The sequence below is a fragment of the Ranitomeya variabilis genome, chromosome 1, assembly GCF_051348905.1.
Source record: "Ranitomeya variabilis isolate aRanVar5 chromosome 1, aRanVar5.hap1, whole genome shotgun sequence".
NCBI lineage: Eukaryota > Metazoa > Chordata > Amphibia > Anura > Dendrobatidae > Ranitomeya > Ranitomeya variabilis.
The window spans coordinates 943,118,969-943,138,429 of record NC_135232.1 but is presented as its reverse complement, the minus strand read 5'-3'; the positions used below and the strand labels follow the sequence as shown (position 1 = coordinate 943,138,429).

The window sequence follows — 19,461 nt, the reverse complement described above, 5'->3', positions numbered from 1 at the left end:
ATCCACTAGATTCCTTGATAGGGCGTTGATCCAGGGAATTAGTCTGATTGCCGTATGTGGAGTCGGGAAGGAATTTTTTTCCCCAATGTGGAGCTTACTCTTTGCCACATGTTTTTTTTTGCCTTCCTCTGGATCAACATGTTAGGGCATGTTAGGTTAAGCTATGTGTTGAACTAGAAGGACTTAAAGTCTTCCTTCAACCTTAATAACTATGTAACTATGTAATATACTCCCCATAGTCCTCCATATAGCATAATTCACTCCCCATAGTCATCCATGCAGTATAATACACTCCCCATAGCCTTCCATATAGTATAATATACTCCCCATAGCCTTCCATATAGTATAATACACTCCCCATAGTCCTCCATATAGCATAATTCACTCCCCATAGTCATCCATGCAGTATAATACACACTCCATAGCCCTCCATATAGTATCATTCACTCCCCATAGTCCTCCCTATAGTCTTCCATATAATATAATGCACACCCCATAATCCTACATACAGTATAATGCACTCCCTACAGTATAATGCACTCCCTATTGTCTTCCATACTGTATAATGTACCCCATAGTCCTCCATATAGTATAATGCACTCCCCATAGTATAATGCACCCCAAAGTCCTTCATATAGCATAATGCATTCACCATAGCCTTCGATACAGTATAATGCAGCCCCCATATAGTATAATGCAGCTCCGCATATAGTATAATGCACCCCATAGTCCTCGATGGAGTATAATTATGTCCCCCATAGAGTACAATGCAGCCCCCTCATAGAGAATAATGCAGCCCACTCAGAGTATAATGCAGCCACCTCATAGAGCATCATGCAGCCCCCGTAGAGAATAATGCAAATTCCTCATAGAGTATAATGCAGCCCCATAGTTCTGCAGTATTTTGGCCACCACACACTCACTGATAATGAGGGGCAGGGGGGCGGCGCTGGCGCCGGGCCCCCCTCACTCACAGGCCCCATAGCTGCACATGGTATGTCACTATTAGCACGCCACTGGCTAGGGGCCCCTGATGGAGCGGGGACCCTAGGCAAATGCCTAGTCTGCCTGCCCCTTATCCATCCCTGTCTACAGGACAGTTCCAAAGGCAACTGAAGGATAAATAGAGCCTGGAGGGGGAATCTTCAGGGAGTTATATGTGCAAAACGGAGCAGATTTAAAAAAAAAAAAAAAAAAAAAAGGTTTATATTGGCACAAATGAATAAGAATATATGTGTACATGAATATAAGACCACATTGTGATTATAAGAATTAGTCTTTAACAATCGTTTTACCCCATCAATACTTGTCAACCTGTATAAACAGGCCACTAAACGAGCACCAATTAGGCCGGATTCAGATGTCATTTTTTGGTTATATTCAATGTCATAGTCTGATTTTCATCACTATGCTTGCTCAAATTTTCATCCATTTTTGATCCGTATGTCACTAGTTTTCCTCATTTGAGAAAAAACAATGTTAGTTTTCCCAAACTTCTCTTAGCATTGGTTGGTGAAAAACAGGCAGCACATGGATGCAGCACGGACATATGCTGTCTGTTTTTTCATCAGAAAGCCATTAACTCGAAAAAAAAAACAATATGTACAAAAAAAATCTGGCTTGTAAATGGGTTTTTGGTCTTTATACGGTATGATTTATGTAACTAGTATATACATTATATTTATTGACCACAAATACTGTAGATTATACAATGTGATTCAAACATCACTGACAATCAGTTTCTGCTGTTGTAAATTGCGCTTATTACAGTTGTATCTCATTTTTAACCACTTAGGTGGATTTTGATGATGGAAACTGTCCGACATTTTACAATCAGATCAAAGGGATTTTTAATATCTACCAAGTCGTCCATGGCAAGATACCAGGTAATAAACATGAAATGCACAGTAAGTTGCTACAGTTTAATGAATTAGAATGATTGTGCACTTTAATTTATATGTACCATGTTTTATAATCTGCAGGTCTACCTCCAATCTCTGAGGCCCCTGTGTTAATGCTTAGACCAAGGGCTTGGAATATGGTGGAGCATAATATGCTGGTAATATAACACAATCTTGCTCCTGAATCTAGCCCCTTCATGTTCTGGAGTAGCCATTATCTTCTGTGTGGTGTTGCTGACTAATTCATAATCACTGTGAATGCGAGGAAATATACCATATGTTATTACCTGCAAAGCATCATAATAAAGTAACAGGTTTGCTAAGGGTTTGGCTTGTGATATACCTTGTGTCATGATTCCTCTGCTCAGTGAATGATTGCTATGCTGTTCTATGGAAACTTTCTTGCTGAACTGTGTCTTGATTGACAGCTTGGCTGTCCAATACTGTGATGAGCTTGCTGGGCTGTCTGTGCCTTGAATGACAGCTCTGCTGTCCAATCTGTTACTGAAATGTGCGGGACTTTCTGCAGGTGTTAGGTGTTCAGTGTTCTGGTTATTGCCCAGCTACTTAACTGAGGTGTCTGCCCCTGATCCCTGCCAGATGTAGTTTGTGCTTCTTGGTGATTGCTAGCCTGATTCTGTTGCTCTGAGTTCTGATCTTCTGCTATCTGACCCTTTGGACCATGTTCTGACTATCCCTTTGACTTGTCCTTCGGCTTTTGATCCACTATCTCTTGTTATTGACCCTGAACTGTGACCTGACTTATGCCTTCATCTTTTCCCTTGGTTATGTACTCTCGTGGTATTGACCCCGAACGTCTGACTCTTCTGTATCACACCATGTTATTTAAAAAAAAAAAAAAAAACTAAAAATATACAAAGTGTAAAATATTACTATAATAGAAACATTATAGCAATAATGCACACATATTTTTCAACTGTGACACCATGTCATGTAATATTTTTGTTAACTGCCTTCTGTACAGTACCATATATATCTGACCTGTTGCGTGCCTCCTGCACAGTATAGTGTATAGCTGACCTGTTGTGTGCTTCCTGCACAGTACAGTGTACAGCTGACCTGTTGCGTGCCTCCTGCACAGTACAGTGTACAGCTGACCTGTTGTGTGCTTCCTGCACAGTACAGTGTACAGCTGACCTATTGCGTGCCTCCTGCACAGTACAGTGTACAGCTGACCTGTTGCGTGCCTCCTGCACAGTACAGTGTATAGCTGACCTGTTGTGTGCTTCCTGCACAGTACAGTGTACAGCTGACCTATTGCGTGCCTCCTGCACAGTACAGTGTACAGCTGACCTGTTGCGTGCCTCCTGCACAGTACAGTGTATAGCTGACCTGTTGTGTGCTTCCTGCACAGTACAGTGTATAGCTGACCAAGGTGCCTTATGTGGCCTTAGACTGGAGTGAAAAGTGTTGCATGACAGCACTTGTCTGAAAAGTCACAAAACTATTTTAGAGTTCTGATTTTTGCTGTAAATAAAACAAATGAATTGCTTACAAGTCACATGCATGTGCATTGAAATCTATAGAAAGTGTGTGGCGTTCGAGTTGCAACCAGTGATAGAACATCCAACACATGTGGAACCATATGCGACTCTGTGTCGCACTCGGGTTTAGGTCTTGATGCGACACCATAGGAAATCATTACATTTTTGTGACATATGTTGCCATGTAGCGCTAACCTAAGGCTTACAGTTTTCTCATCTCAGGTAAATGGCAGAGAGATCCCAGGCCCCCTCTTTGATTATGGTCTACTGATGTACCATGCTGGGAGAAGACTGTATGACAGTGAATGTGGGCCCTTTTTCTATTTATCAAAGGTAGGCTATATTGTTTCTCTTACTTTCAAAATACTTAAAGGAATTTACCAAGACTGATGAAAAGCCACCAATGATTTATCAGGAGAGGTCCCACTCCCGGGATCGTTCAGATCAGCAAAATAATTGCTGCTTAGACCCTTTAAATGCACTAGACACAGACACAAATTTGTATGGGACTGTGCCTGTGCCAATGAAAAGGAGTCACATAACTTACTGTAGCACCAAAGCCTCTAGTGTACGGATCAGCAGGGCCACACTGACAAAACATTACACAAGAAGACCAACAGTAACTGTCAGTGCTCACTACAGAGAGAGCATGCTGCGATCACTCCCTATGCACCTTGACTGACAGCTTCCTCTGCAGCGTATGTGTGCAGCTTATGTGCACAGAGCTAACTATCAGTCAAAGTGCAGAGGAGGATTGATCATGGAGCGATTAGTGTATAGTGAGCGGTGACCATGACCACCCCGATGACTGTAAGCGAGCGGCTGCAGGAAGAATATAATTTCATTTTTATGTTGCTGATAACAATGACTTAAGCCTGCTGTGGTAATGCTACTCACTCGGCTGCTCATAGATGTAGACACAGGAATGTTTCTTCTGTTCATTTATTTAGAACACGGCATAAACTAGTGCAGGGATCAATATAAAAATATGGCCTTTCTGGCAAAACAGGAAAATAAACCAAAGGTATAGCACAGTCCATATGCCTGCGGGGATCCGCCCACTTGGTACAACGACAGAGTGCAGAGTTCAGCCCAGTTGTACATAAACACTTCTCTGGAGCTCTTGCCTCCAGAGACACAGACAAAAAAAGCTCAGTGGCCGGACATTTAACCTGCTGAACTACATCCTTGAGATGGAGATATGGTGAGTAGTAGTCCCACAACTACTCCCAAAAAATAAGCATGGTCATGGTCATGGCCGATTAACCCTTCAGCACATAACATACTGGAGAGAAACTTATGGGTTTCACATCAGGGAAGATAGCAATCTTTGTGATGCATATCTCCCCTCACATACATTGCCAGTGACTGTCACACATAAACCCCCCCCCCCCTCTCCCTCCGCCCAAAGCCGGGGTTTTTGGCACCTTCAGAAAATAAACAGGGAATTCCGGAGGTGGAAACTGAAGTACTGGCGACCTAAGAACAACCTAGTCACCCAGGCATTCTCACCCTTCTTTTCTCTTAACCATCTTAGGGGTGCATGGTCTGACACTTGTTTAAACCTACGATATAGTAGGTAGTGCTTCAGCGTATTAATGGCCCATTTGATGGCTAAGCACTCTTTTTCGTCAATGGCATAGTTTTTTCACAGGAAGAGAGCTTCCAACTCAGATACAGGATGGGATGGAAAACCGCTGCGGATCCACAGGGCCAAATCCGCTACGGATCCGCAGCCAAATCCACAACGTGTGCACATACCCTTAGTACTTGGCCTCTTTCTTCCTCATGGCACATTTTTGGGGATTTATGGTAAACCCCACCTTTCTCAGAGCCTCCAGAATCACCTGTACCTTTGTTAGATGACTACCCCAGTCTGGGCTGAAGACTACAATCTCATTGAGGTGGTAACACATGTGGATTTGTGGACCCACTGTGATACAAGGCTGGGCCTGCCTAAGAAGGGGCGTAGCTAAGTGGTTAGCAGTTGTTCACTGTTGCTCCTGATGGTGGAGACACAGACTGGGCTGCAGGTAGCCACCAGGTACCACTCTTAGGCAGATCCCGATACTGCAGCTGACATGGACTTCGAGAACAGGACTATCTGCATGGGGACCAGGGGACTTTGGATTCAGGATTGGCCGCACCAGGACCAGGGTTCAACGTTCAGGCACTGGCCACACTGGGACCAGAGATTCAGGATCAGGACACTGACCACACCGGGACCAAGGATTCGGGTTCAGGACAGTGGCCACACTGGGACCAGGGGACCTCACAAATGAACTGGTAGAACACCAACTACTTAGTGACTCAACTCGTTACTTGGCAACTCCCTAAGGGAAAGGGACTCTTTTATACAGGATGACTGCCAGCAATTGGCTGGAAGCCATCATGCAGGTGTACTAATTATACTAAATGCCTCCTAGCAACAAGCTGATGGTATTTACCATATGTGTGCACTGCCCCTTTAAGAGCAGGGGAGAGCGTGCATGCGCGCACACCAGTAAGTAGCAGGAGTACACCGGGGAACCACGACTCAGGGGTGGGGCGGTGAGTAAGCTGGCATCCCTGCATGGAGGGAGAAGGGGATACCATGCAGTGGCACCAGCCATTGCGCTACACATATGATGATTATGGTCGTCTGCATGAGCCATAAGTTACATATATCTAACGAGGCGAACAGTTAATATGATCTCTTCCTTTTCGGTGACCTGAAATTTCCTGAAAGGATTGTCATCTACAGAGAGAGGGATGATGTAAATGAGGTGAATCTAATGTTAATTAACCATAATAAAACATATTGCATTTCAATGGAGTACTGATATATACTGTATATATTGTCTTCCAGGTAGAAAGCTTTCTAGAGGCGAGACTCTGGAACCAAATATTTGTCTGGACAGAAGAAAAGGTGAGATGTAATGTGTGGGAATCATGTTCTAGCTACAATACAATATTACAGGACATTTATGGCATTTACCTATTACTACACCGTTCTGACAGTGATTGCGCCAAGTATTGTGGCAGATGCCGATAAAATCCTTTTCCTTCATCATTTGTACATTTTAACGTTGGAGTCATTTATATTATACATTTGTCCTAGTTTGTTTCATTTTTGTTTTTGTTTTTTTTTCTATAAAAGGAACATTTCATCAGATTTTCATAGATAAAACCTCATGCTGATAAGATTTTTTTTATACTGATCAAGTTTAGAGTGTAGATTTTTAAATTTAGTTTAGTTCTATACAATTTTTTTGGGGGTAGGGGGAGTATAGGTAGGGTGGGGGTCATCTTACCTAAGCTGTTTCTCTGTTCAGTCAACCATATGCTTTATAGTGGCCATGTAGATGTAGAAAACTGGTGTCTAGACAATAAGTTGAATGGAAGATGTTTTTGGTGCATGCTCTGTTACATGTGTAGAGGTCACAATGCAAGGAGGAGGAGGTGATCTACACCCATAATCTTTAGAATACTGTATGCCTTTAGTTGTATTCCTGATTATAATGGTTATCATTTGGCTATAGAGAAGTGATCACTACAGAACAGAATGAGCCAAAAAGAAAACTGCAAGATTTAAGGATGTTTTTAATATACCGTAATACAAATAATGACATGAAAAATGTAAAAGAACTACACTACCAAAGTGTATAAAAAATTATGCTTGAAGGGTTGGCCCACCACCTAAAATGTTCTTTCTAAAGATCTTTTTCTACACCCTAACCACTTTTGTGATTAGCTTTATTATAAAATGATTTACAATTCTCCCCATCTAGCTAATCCCTAAGTCTATCAATCCCCTAAAATGAATCGTTATTAGGGGGCGGTGATAGGAACAGCAAGTGACACCCCCTGATGGTGATTCATTTGAGGGCAGTGCTAGAAGTGGTTTGACAGCACTAGTGTCACTCATTGCTTCTATCCTTGCCCCCTAACAACATCTGTTACACTTTTAGAAGATGTGGCGGAGATAGAAGCAGAGTGCTGCACTCACATCACCCAGGATCCAGGACACGTTCAAAGGGCGGCCACAGGCTTTATGATGACAACCAAGAGACCCTTATTAAAGTCGTGGCATACCCAAGCTAACAACAGACAGGTATATGTTACGCCGCCTCATACTTACCTGTCCGGCCGGCGCGCTCCCGATCCTCCTTCTCGCTCTCTTGCCTCTGGGTTCTCGGGCGCTCGTCCTTTCTCCGGTGCGCGCATGCGCAGACGCGCTCCTTTTGCCGCTGTGCCTTCTGGGAGGTCGTGACCCGGTGGCTCCGCCTCCAATATGGCGGCGCCCGTCGGGTACTTCTTTCCTGCATCTGTCCAGGTAAGACGCCTTTGCGTCTATTGCGATCGCTGGCTTTTTGCTGGTGTTTCTTTAGATTCTTTGGCTCCAGTCTCTGCTCTTTACGCTTTGACTCTGACTTGACTCTTTGCTGTTTGCCGTCCCTGCCAGTCCTGTGTTCCTGCCGTCTCTGCCAGTCCTGTGTTCCTGCCGTCCCTGCCAGTCCTGTGTTCCTGCCGTCCCTGCCAGTCCTGTGTTCTTGCCGTCCCTGCCAGTCCTGTGTTCCTGCCGTCCCTGCCAGTCCTGTGTTCCTGCCGTCCCTGCCAGTCCTGTGTTCCTGCCATCTCTGCCTGTCCTGTGTTCCTATTGTTCCCCGGCAATCGTGTGTCTTTGCCATACCGGTCAGTACTTTGTCTTTTCAGCCCTGCCCGTCTTGTTTCACCGCCGTTCTAGTCACCTCTGTGGTCCCCGTCTCTCTTCCGTCTTCTGTTCTTCTCTGGTCCAGCCCACAGTTGCCCCTTTGGCTCTGGCAGTTGCGGCTTCACCCTCCTTGGGCCTGTCCCAAACACTCCCTGTACAGGGGGTGGCACTATCTGGTCCACTCGTCCTCGGGGGCTCGGAAGCCGCGACCCAGAGGTTCCACTTGTCAGGACTCTGAACATTTTTTATTACCTTTTTTTGCATTACTGCCCTTTTCCAAGATGGCGTCTTTGGTCTCATGTTCACTGTGTCTTCCTGCTATACAACTCCAGCCCAGCCTTCAGTCTGTGCTAGAGTATTCTGCCTTGCATCCAGCTCCTGACCTCTGGTGACTCCCTGGCTATATACCTGCTCCTGTGAACCTGTAGGGTTATCCTGCTACTCTGCTATGAGTTCCTGCTGCATACACCAGTTCCAGTAATCCTCCTTCATCTGCTGCTCGTGTTTGCTTCCATCTGCATTTGCTGGACATGTAAGCTGTTTCTGCTCTGCAAGAACCTGAGACTATTACCCAGACCTCCCTGGTTGAGCTAAGATATTATTTGAACTGCCTTATTAGCATATCTATCTGTGTTGTGGACTAAGCAAGGACTTATTCATGTCAAGTATCCTCAAGAATAATTGTGCTTCATAGACTTTCTGCGTGATTGCATTTTCCTCTGAAGATTCCTATAGACTGCTGAGGTGCATTTGATATTTGCACCAAGTGTTGTGGACTTGAGTTTCTCTCTGCACCTGTTTGAATCACTGTGTGATAATATAGACTTTACCACTTATAAAACTGTGTCATGTAGTTGTCTTGTTCCACGCAAAGAGTCTCCTGAGTTATCCCCTATAATTATTACACCACTACTCAAATTCTTATAGTACACAAAGGCCATCCTGCTGGAGCTGCGGCTGCTCAGAAAGAACTTGTTTTCCTGCGGGAGAATCAGACCCGGATGATGTCCTTTATGAAATCTATGGACTCCCGTCTCTCTGCCCTCCAGTCCTCTGATCCGGGAATGCCTGCTGGCCAGTTTGCAACAAAAACTGGCACAGCAGCTTGATGCCCAGTCCCATATCCTGGGTTATATGGCATCTGTCGATAGTCGACTTCTTTCTTTACAGTCGGCCGCATCTGTTCCTACACCAGCTTTAGCAACTCATCCCTCTCCTCGTTTGTCCAAACCTCCTCGTTTTAATGGAGATCCCAAACTATGTCGGGGATTTCTTAATCAGTGTCGTCTCCATTTTGAGCTCCTTCCTCTGCAATACCCTACGGATTGGGCCAAGGTGGCCTTTATTATCTCACATTTGGAGGGTGCTGCTCTAGCATGGGTTAATCTTCTTTGGGAGCGGGATGATCCTGTGGTCCTTCAGTTGATTCCATTTTTGGAGACGTTTCGTCGAGTATTCGATGAACCGGGTCGCCTAGCCTCAACCACTGAGGCTTTGTTTAGTTTGCAGCAGGGGTCTTTAACTGTTGGACAGTACGCTATCCAGTTTCGGACCTTATCTTCCGACTTGGGTTGAAATAATGAAGCGTTAGTAGGGGCTATCTAGCCGTATCAAGGATGAACTAGCTGGCCGAGATACTCCAACTAATTTGGAGGATTTAATTGCCTTGGCTACCCGTATAGACCTTCGCTTTCAGGAGCGAGCTCGGGAGAAAAAATTTCCTCGTTCTCCAATGTCTTCTCGTAGACCTCCCCAGCCCACGTCCCAGAGTCTCAGCTTCGGTTTCTGCTCCTGAGCCGATGCAAGTGGATCGTCTAAAATTCTCCGAACAACGTCGCAAGGAGAGACGCGCCCAGGGTCTCGCCTTTTACTGTGGAAGCTCCTCTCATCTTCTATGAGCCTGCCCAGATCGTCCGGAAAACTCCTCCACCTAGGTCAGGTAAGAGAGGCCTCCCTAGGTACATGTGAAACCTCTCAACCCCTCACTCTGCCTGTTTTGTTGCATATTCATGATAAACTTTTTTCCCTTGAGGCTTATGTAGACTCGGGTGCAGCGGGACATTTTATTAGGTTGGAGGAGGTAATTACATTTTCTGTCCCTGTTAGGTCTTTAGAAAATCCTCTTTTTCTTGCTTCTGTAGACGGTAAGCCCCTACAAGAGACTATAACTCAAGTTACGCAGTTGGTAGAGCTTCAGGTTGGGGCTCTCCATAGGGATAAAACTTTGTTTTTTGTTTTAGCCAACATCCCTCATCCTATTCTTCTTGGTCTTCCGTGGTTGCGGGTCCACGAACAGTTTTTAGATTGGCATAGGGGCAACATTCTTCGTTGGGGAGATTCCTGTCGGACTCATTGTCTGCTGCCGGTGCGTCCTGTGAGTGTCCCCTGTCCCTCTCCCATTCCTTCCGGGTTGCCCTCTGTTTATTTTTCCTTCGCGGATGTTTTTGACGAAAAGGAGGCGGAGACTCTAATGCCACATCGACCCTACGACTGTCCTATAGACCTCGTTCCTGGTACCACGCCTCCTAGAGGAAGAATCTATCCTCTCTCTCCTGCAGAGACTCAAGCTATGTCGGACTATGTTCAGGAAAACCTCGCCAGAGGCTTGATTCGAAAATCTTCGTCTCCAGCTGGGGCAGGCTTCTTTTTTGTGAATAAGAAGGATGGTACTCTTCATCCCTGTATTGACTACAGAGGGTTAAACAACATTACTGTGAAGAATAAAAATCCATTGCCTCTTATTTCAGAACTCTTCGACCGCCTGAGGGGAGCACAAATTTTTACCAAACTTGATCTTCGGGGAGCCTACAACTTGGTCCGTATCCGTGCGGGAGACGAGTGGAAGACCGCATTCAACACTCGGGACGGTCACTATGAGTATTTGGTGATGCTATTTGGTCTTTGTAACGCTCCCACCGTATTCCAAGAATTCGTCAATGATATCTTTCGAGATTGCCTCTATACCAGTGTCGTGGTTTACTTAGACGACATCTTCGTCTTCTCTCCAGATTTATCTACTCATTGACGAGACGTTCACCAAGTCTTACTACGTTTAAGGGAGAATCATCTCTTTGCGAAGATTGAGAAATGTGTCTTTGAACAGTCTTCCGTACCCTTCCTGGGTTATACTGTCTCTAAGGATGGCCTGAAGATGGATCCTGAGAAGGTGGCTGCGTCCTTCGGGAGTAAAAGCTATTCAGCGATTTCTGGGCTTTGCGAATTACTATAGACAATTTATTCCTCATTTCTCCTCCTTGACTAAACCAATTTCTGCTCTGGTCCACAAGGGAGTCGACCCTAACCTTTGGCCTTCGGAGGCCGAGGCTGCCTTCCAAACCCTGAAGCAAGAAATCACTTCAGCGCCGGTGCTCCATCGACCGGATACCAATAGACCATTTATTCTTGAAATGGATGCGTCCTCTATTGGAGCTGGAGCAGTACTTTTACAGAGGTCTAAATCGGGTCGATTAGTCGATTAGTCTCCTGTGGGTTTTTCTCTAAAGCATTTTCTCCTCCTGAGTGTAATTATTCCATTGGTGACATGGAATTAGTGGCCATTAAATTGGCCATGGAGGAGTGGCGGTACCTCCTTGAAGGGGCTTCACATCCTTTCACTATTTTTATGGACCACAAGATAGTAGCCTATGTCCAGTCTGCCCAAAGGCTGAACCCTCGACAAGCCAGATGGTCCTTGTTCTTCGGACGTTTCGACTTCGAGCTACATTTCCGACCTGGAAATAAAAACATCAAAGCTGACGCTTTCCATCTTCTGTTCTTCTCTGGTCTAGCCCACAGTCGCCCCTTTCGCTCCGGCAGTGGCGGCTTCATCCTCCTTGGGCCTGTCCCAAACACTCCCTGTACAGGGGGTGGCACTATCTGGTCTGCTTGTCCTCAGGGGCTCTGAAGCCGCGACCCAGAGGGTCTACTACTCAAGTTCTTATAGTATAAAGCTATAAAACCCAAACAATGGGCCTTATAAATAGAAAGGCTCACAAGGTCAATTTGAGACAATGTAACATAATCTGACATATCATGGGATAAAGAAATTAACACAGCTCCACAGGCTGACCCAAGAAAATGTTCAAAAATATCTTTATATAAAGTGCATAACATATGTGAATAAAGTGCAAGTGTGCAGTCACATGCTTATAGAGAAGATCATGTTAAAGCAATCAATTAGCATAGGGCACCCCTGGGTGCCGAACATGAAAAAATAGACCCGATAGTCCGAGATGAGAAAACCTAAATGGACCTAATCCATAAAGAGGAAAAAGGACAAAATATCATGCATAAAGAATGATAAACCCAATAAGCAAAGATAAGCTAATATGTGGACTTGATAATGCATCACATAGTGTGAGCCCTTAAAACACCTGTGTCAATCATTTAGTTAGAGAGAGGACAAGACCCCACGCATATTGCCGCAAACAAGTACAGCTTCCACAGGGACAATAGTATAAATGCACAGACGCATGTTGACGATATATATACCATGTAGAAATTATCGTACGCAGGACCCCATAGTACCAGCATTGTGGCATTACAGGAAGTAGCGTTAGCAAGTGAGGCATAGTGATCACACCAGATCATGTGTTCGACATAAACCAATCAGAGGCAGTGAGGTCATGACGCAATATGACAAACATAAGGAGACCAAGACTGGCGGAAGACAGGCACAGAGTAGCTACAATGCATGCAGGCACGGCCACAATGTGGACTGGAAGTCAGTACACACATATGATGAACGTCAAGACTGCCGCAGAGAAAGATAATTATGTGCTTGTGCAGTTAACAAGTTAGTGCAGTAACACAGAGTAAGCATCAAAAAAGTTTTGTAGTTTCTTATTTTTTATTTTAATTGGAGGAACCTATCAAGTAGGGAATGGCAGATAAAGTTAGTAAACTCTACTATAGCGTACTGTAAAGTAAAATGATTAGAGTATACTGTATATATGCACATAATTAGATTTTAGGTTACAAAAAAAAAATGTATATTTGGCAATAACCAAAATAATAAATGAAAGAAAAAAATAATATTATTCGACCTTATGTACGTCATTAACCCAACATAATAAATGACATCACAATTGCCTAAAATTGTCAGATTCTTGACTACCATATGGCGAGATTAATTAAAGAAACTTGGCATTTCCTTGTGTTTTCTTTATCTCCTGAGGAACAAGGAAATACATAAATAGAAGTATACATAAAAGGGATCACGACAACAGTGTTGAATATCATTGAGAAGTGAGCCGGATTCTACCTACCCATAAATACAGGCTTTTGAGAGAGGTATCCACATTTACCCGGGAACTCCTGGGTCCCAGAAGCATGAGGCCACCTTGTCAATGGTTGCCGGGCATGCATGAATTGGCCAAATTATGTGCTAAGTATCTCAATTTCTTATTATTATCCAGAGCAGTATTGCTATTCATATTTCATATATTTCACATTGACATGCTTTAGCATGACAGAGTACAACTTTTTTTGTATATCGCATATGGAGGTGGCTGCTCCTCTAGTAAGCACCTGTTCACATTAGCTTGGAAGTCAGTCTTTTGTTATTTGTATGTTAGCTCTCTGACCGAGCACTCCGCCCTTCAACATGTGGTGGTTTTAATTACAGCAGGATCCTACCCACCCATAAATACAGGCTTCTGAGAGAGGTATCCATATGCCATGTCTGCATGCTTTAACACAACAGAGTGAAACTTTTTTGAATATGTTTCTTTGTAGTAACCCACATACAGAAGTTCCTCATTTAACACTGCTGGTGCAAGACTAGGGGAGTTCTCTAGTGGCGAAATCCACCTAATTGTTGTACAAACTGATTCAATGCCCACGGAGACACCTGCTGCAGCCCCCATGTTGATCAAGGAAATGGGAGGCTATGGAAGAGATAGTCTTACCCTTATCTTTGTCCTTCCTCGCCGTAGTTATATTTGACAGATGTTGCTTTATGCGTTGCCGTAGTTCCAGTGTCGTCTGACCCACATAAACCTTTGAGCAAGAACAAATGAATCAAGAACAAATCGGTTCAGGGTAGTTAGGGAGAGTGATGTTCCTTGCTGCAGTCATAAATGGACATATTATTCAACCACCACAGGTAAATGATCCAAGAAGCCCGTTACCTGTATTCAATCTTCTGGTAGAATGTCTAAAGTGGCTGTAGGAAAGTTGGTATTTTAGATTCCTGGATCTCCTAGCCACCATCATGGGGGTGGTGGAGATGAACGGAGACAGCTTGGGTTTGCTCAGAATACCCCAGCTCTTTTTGAGGATGTGATAAATATCACTCCATTGATTGTTGAATGGGGATGTCAAATTTATAGTCTGCAATGCCTGTCGTGTACGAGGTTCAAGGATCTTCTGTTTTGTCACTGTGATATGAATGTTGGTACACCTGTGATACAACCTTATGAGGCTAGCCCTTGGCCAAAAATCTCTCCATAAGAATTTGTGCTTGAGCCTTAAAGTCCGTGGTAGAACTGAAATTTCTCCTCAACCGCAGTTATACCATTCCTCAGATGTGCAGGATGAAAACTCGTATAGTGAAACAAGTTGTTAGTAACTGTAGCCTTACGAAATAAAGAGGTAGTTACACATGTGCCAAAATGAGAAATCTTCAAATCCAAAAAGTCCACTGTAGAAGAAGAAAGTTGGGAAGTGAGCCTGATGTTCCAAGGGTTATCGTTCAGTTGACTGCTAAACAATTCACATTCATCCAATATACCAGTCTAGAAAAGCAGGACATCATGGATGTAACAAAACAATAATAATAATTTTATTTATATAGCGCCAACATATTCCGCAGTGCTTTACAAATTATAGAGGGGACTTGTACAGACAATAGACATTACAGCATAACAGAAATCACAGTTCAAAATAGATACCAAGAGGAATGAGGGCCCTGCTCGCAAGCTTACAAACTATAGGAAAAAGGGAGACACGAGAGGTGGATGGTAACAATTGCTTTAGTTATTCAGACCAGCCATAGTGTAAGGCTCGGGTGTTCATGTAAAGCTGCATGAACCAGTTAACTGCCTAAGTATGTAGCAGTACAGACACAGAGGGCTATTAACTGTATAAAGTGTATGAGAACATGATGCGAGGAACCTGATTATGGTTTAAGTTTTTTTTGTTTTTGAATGGGCCACACAGGGATAGTTAAGTTAATGCGTTGAGGCGGTAGGCCAATCTGAACAAATGAGTTTTTAGGGCACGCTTAAAACTGTGGGGATTGGGGATTAATCGTATTAACCTGGGTAGTGCATTCCAAAGAATCGGCGCAGCACGTGTTAGGTCTTGGAGACGGGAATGGGAGGTTCTGATTATTGAGGATGCTAACCTGAGGTCATTAGCGGAGCGGAGGGCATGGGTAGGGTGGTAGACTGAGACCAGAGAGGAGATGTAGGGTGGTGCTGAGCCATGGAGAGCTTTGTGGATGAGGGTAGTAGTTTTGTACTGGATTCTGGAGTGGATGGGTAGCCAGTGTAATGACTGGCACAAGGTAGAGGCATCGGTGTAACGATATGGTGAGGAATATGATCCTGGCAACAGCATTCAGGACAGATTGGAGCGGGGAGAGTTTGGTTAGAGGGAGGCCGATTAGTAGAGAGTTACAATAGTCCAGACGAGAATGAATAAGTGAAACAGTAAGAGTTTTTGCAGAGTCGAAAGTAAGAAAAGGGCGAATTCTAGAAATGTTTTTGAGATGCAGATAAGAAGAGCGAGCCAGTGATCGGATGTGGGGGGTGAATGAAAGCTCGGAATCAAGTATGACCCCAAGGAAGCGGGCATGTTGCTTTGGAGTAATGGTGGAACCGCACACAGAGATGGCAATGTCAGGCAAAAGTAGGTTAGTAGAGGGAGAAAACACGAGGAGTTCAGTTTTTGACAGGTTCAGTTTCAGATAGATGGAGGACATGATGTTAGAGACAGCGGTAAGACTATCACTGGTGTTTTCTAAAAAGGTTGGCGTGATATCAGGAGAAGAGGTGTATAATTGGGTGTTGTCAGCATAGAGATGGTACTGGAAACCAAATCTACTGATTGTTTGTCCAATAGGGGCGGTATACAAAGAGAAGAGGAGGGGGCCTAGGACCGATCCTTGAGGAACTCCTAGAAGAATTTCCCACATATGAACCCGGGATCTGCAGGAGACCCCTGTGGTTGTCATAGCCGGATAGCTATGAACCAATCAAAACTTCAGAATTACATTTTTTTTTTGGTCGCCGTAACATTGCATTAAAATGCAATAACAGGCGATCAAATGATCGCATACGCACCAAAATGGTATCAATAAAAACATCAGCTTGTCGCACAAAAAATAAGCCCTCACCCAACCCGAGATCATGAGAAATGGAGACACTCGGAAAATGGTGACTTTTTTTTTACAAACTTTGGAATTTTTTTTCACCACTTAAATAAAAAATAACCTAGACATGTTTGGTGTCATGAACTCGTAATGACCTGGAGAATCATAATGGAAGGTCAGTTTTAGCATTTAGTGAACATGGTAAAAAAAAACAAAAAAACAACAATAACAAAAACAATTGTGGAATTGCACTTTTTTTTTGCAATTTCATCACACTTGGAATTTTTTTCCAGTTTTCCAGTACACTATGGGGTAAAATCAATGGCGCCATTCAAAAGTACAACTCATCCCGCAAAAAACAAGCCCTCACATGGCCATATTGACGGAAAAATAAAAAAGGTATGGCTGTTGGAAAGAAGAGGAACAAAAAATGGAAACACAAAAGCGAAATACCCCTGGTCCTTAAGGGGTTAAAAAAAAAGTGGGATCGGATGGAAGAATCTGGTAACACAGGTATCAGATAGTTGTCGTTTAAGGTACCTTCACACTAAGTGACTTTGCAGCGAGAACGACGACGATCCGTGACGTTGCAGCGTCCTGGATAGCGATCTCGTGTTTGACACGCAGCAGCGATCTGGATCCCGCTGTGATATCGCTGGTCAGAGCTAGAAGTCCAGAACTTTATTTCGTCGCTGATCACCCGCTGTCCATCGCTGGATCAGCGTGTGTGACGCCGATCCAGCGATGTGTTCACTTGTAACCAGGGTAAATATCGGGTTACTAAGCGCAGGGCCGCACTTAGTAACCCGATATTTACCCTGGTCACCATTGTAAAAGTTAAAAAAAAACCCCACTACATACTCACCTTCTGATGTCTGTCACGTCCCCCGGCGTCCACAGGGTTACACGCTGCTGCTCAGAGCTTCCTGCACTGACTATGTCAGCGCCGGCCATAAAGCAGAGCACAGCGGTGATGTCACCGGGGCTAATGCCAGTGTTGGAGTTCAGTACTTCTTGTTCCGTCTTGTGTTCATTTTGTGCGTCGGAGTCAAATCCCTGAAACTTCTGTTCCTTTTTTTGGCGTAGTTTTCATCTACCTGTCCTATTCCGCCTTCCTGGTCGCTTGTTCCAGATGATAAAAAAATCACTGGATATAGTTCACAGGGTGAAGGAGTTAGATCCGGCTTTCCATAATTGGGGCCTGGTACTCTCTTATTACCATGGTGTATCCGCTTAAATGCTCTTCATTATCAAAGTCCATTTTATCACGATAGAATTTGTTTCTTTTACCCTGAATTACATCTTTCTCAAAATGGTCTATAGCGGGTTTTAAGACATTGTTTGAAGGGCGTAACAATATTGTGTACATCAAATGAGGCTAACTTAACTACCCTACTCTTAATGTCCTCCCTCAGTTTTTCAGCAAGGATAGATTATGTTCTACAAGCATGCCTATGATAATAGAAGAAAGTTTAGGTAAACCTGCTTCCCATCTCAGCTTTTGTATGGGCTCACACTATATGATTATCAAGTCCACATATTAGCTTATCTTTGTTTATAGGATTTATCATTCTTTTATGTATGATATTTTGTCCTTTTCCCTCTTTATGGATTAGGTCTATTTAGGTTTACTCATCTCTGACTATAGGGTCTATTTTTTCATATTTGGAACCCAGGTGTACAATATTCTAATTGATTGCTGTAATATGATCACACTTGCACTTTATTCATATAAGTTATGCACTTTATATATGGATATTTTTGAACATTTTCTTGGGTTAGCCTGTGGAGCTGTGTTAATTTCTTTATCTTGATATTTCAGATTGTTACATTGTCTCAAATTGACCTTGTGAGCTTTTCTATTTATAAGGCCCATTGTTTGGGTTTCATAGCTTTATACCCTGTTTGTGTGTTGTTAGCCTGTGTATACCATAACTTTATTAAGGGTTGATTGGTTATCATCATGTGCGCTTTTTTAATTCATTTGTTTGCCTGTGTATATACTGTATATCATGTGTTAATAAAAACAAAAACAAAAACATTTTTTTAAAGATCCCCATTTTTGCATATCTTTCTTATATACATTATGTTGATCTCCTTCCACCTATTTGGTGGTGCCGGCCTTATTGTTAATAAACTGTAGTAAGTGACTGCAGCGCTGCCCCGGATGACGTCTTGTTCCAGGAGTTGCGATGGACGCTGGAGGGAGTGAGTGCAGCCCCAGCCTCCTGTGACGTCTTGTTTGAGACTCTTCTCAACTGAAATGGCACAGGGAGTACAGTTAAGGTACCGTCACACTCAGCGACGCTGCAGCGATATAGACAATGAGCCGATCGCTGCAGCGTCGCTGTTTAGGTCGCTGTAGAGATGTCAAACACAGCAGCTCCACAACGATGCAGGAGCGATCCTGTGACGTAGCGGTGACGCACTTATCGTTCTCACAGGTCGTTAGCTCCATGTTTAACATCGCTGACATCGTTGCTTTTGCTGTCAAACACGACGATACACGCTGACCTGACGACCAAATAAAGTTCTGGACTTCTAGCTCCGACCAGCGATATCACAGCAGGATCCTGATCGCTGCTGCGTGTCAAACACAACGAGATCGCTATCCAGGACGCTGCAACGTCACGGATCGTTATCGTTGTAAAGTTGTTTAGTGTGAAGGTACCTTTAAAAAAACAAAACAAACACATTTAGGGATTAGATATGGAGAAGTGTAGGGTTATAAAGCTAATTACAAAAGTGACCTCTTTCTGATGAGACAATAGATGTTTTTTTTGCACTTTGGCTCTTTCTCTTTTACTTGTTTCAAGAGCCATAACTTTTTATTTTTTTGATGACATAGCCATATGAGGACTTTATTTTTTTTAATGCGAGATGTTGAAGTTTTGAATTAATTTTTACCATTTCACCATACTATCTGCTTAAAAAACTTAAACTTAAAAAAAAAGAAATTTTTATTATTAAGGGTAAAGGAAGAGGGGTTGTTATAAGAAAATATGCTCTAGAATAATTATTTCATATAGAATACGTATATTTACT

The 19,461-nt window shown here is 43.5% G+C and overlaps 1 protein-coding gene across 3 annotated transcripts in view; it reads left to right on the top strand.

Moving 5' to 3' along the window:
- LOC143790973 (malate synthase-like) overlaps nt 1-19,461 on the top strand; it is a 50,883-nt gene that overhangs the window by 10,749 nt on the left and 20,673 nt on the right. For all 3 annotated transcript variants that reach the window (XM_077279194.1, XM_077279195.1, XM_077279196.1), the window contains 4 exons: nt 1,796-1,886; nt 1,983-2,059; nt 3,629-3,739; nt 6,255-6,314. In XM_077279194.1, coding sequence (XP_077135309.1) covers nt 1,796-1,886; nt 1,983-2,059; nt 3,629-3,739; nt 6,255-6,314 — 339 coding nt within the window. The remainder of the gene's footprint in view (nt 1-1,795; nt 1,887-1,982; nt 2,060-3,628; nt 3,740-6,254; nt 6,315-19,461) is intronic.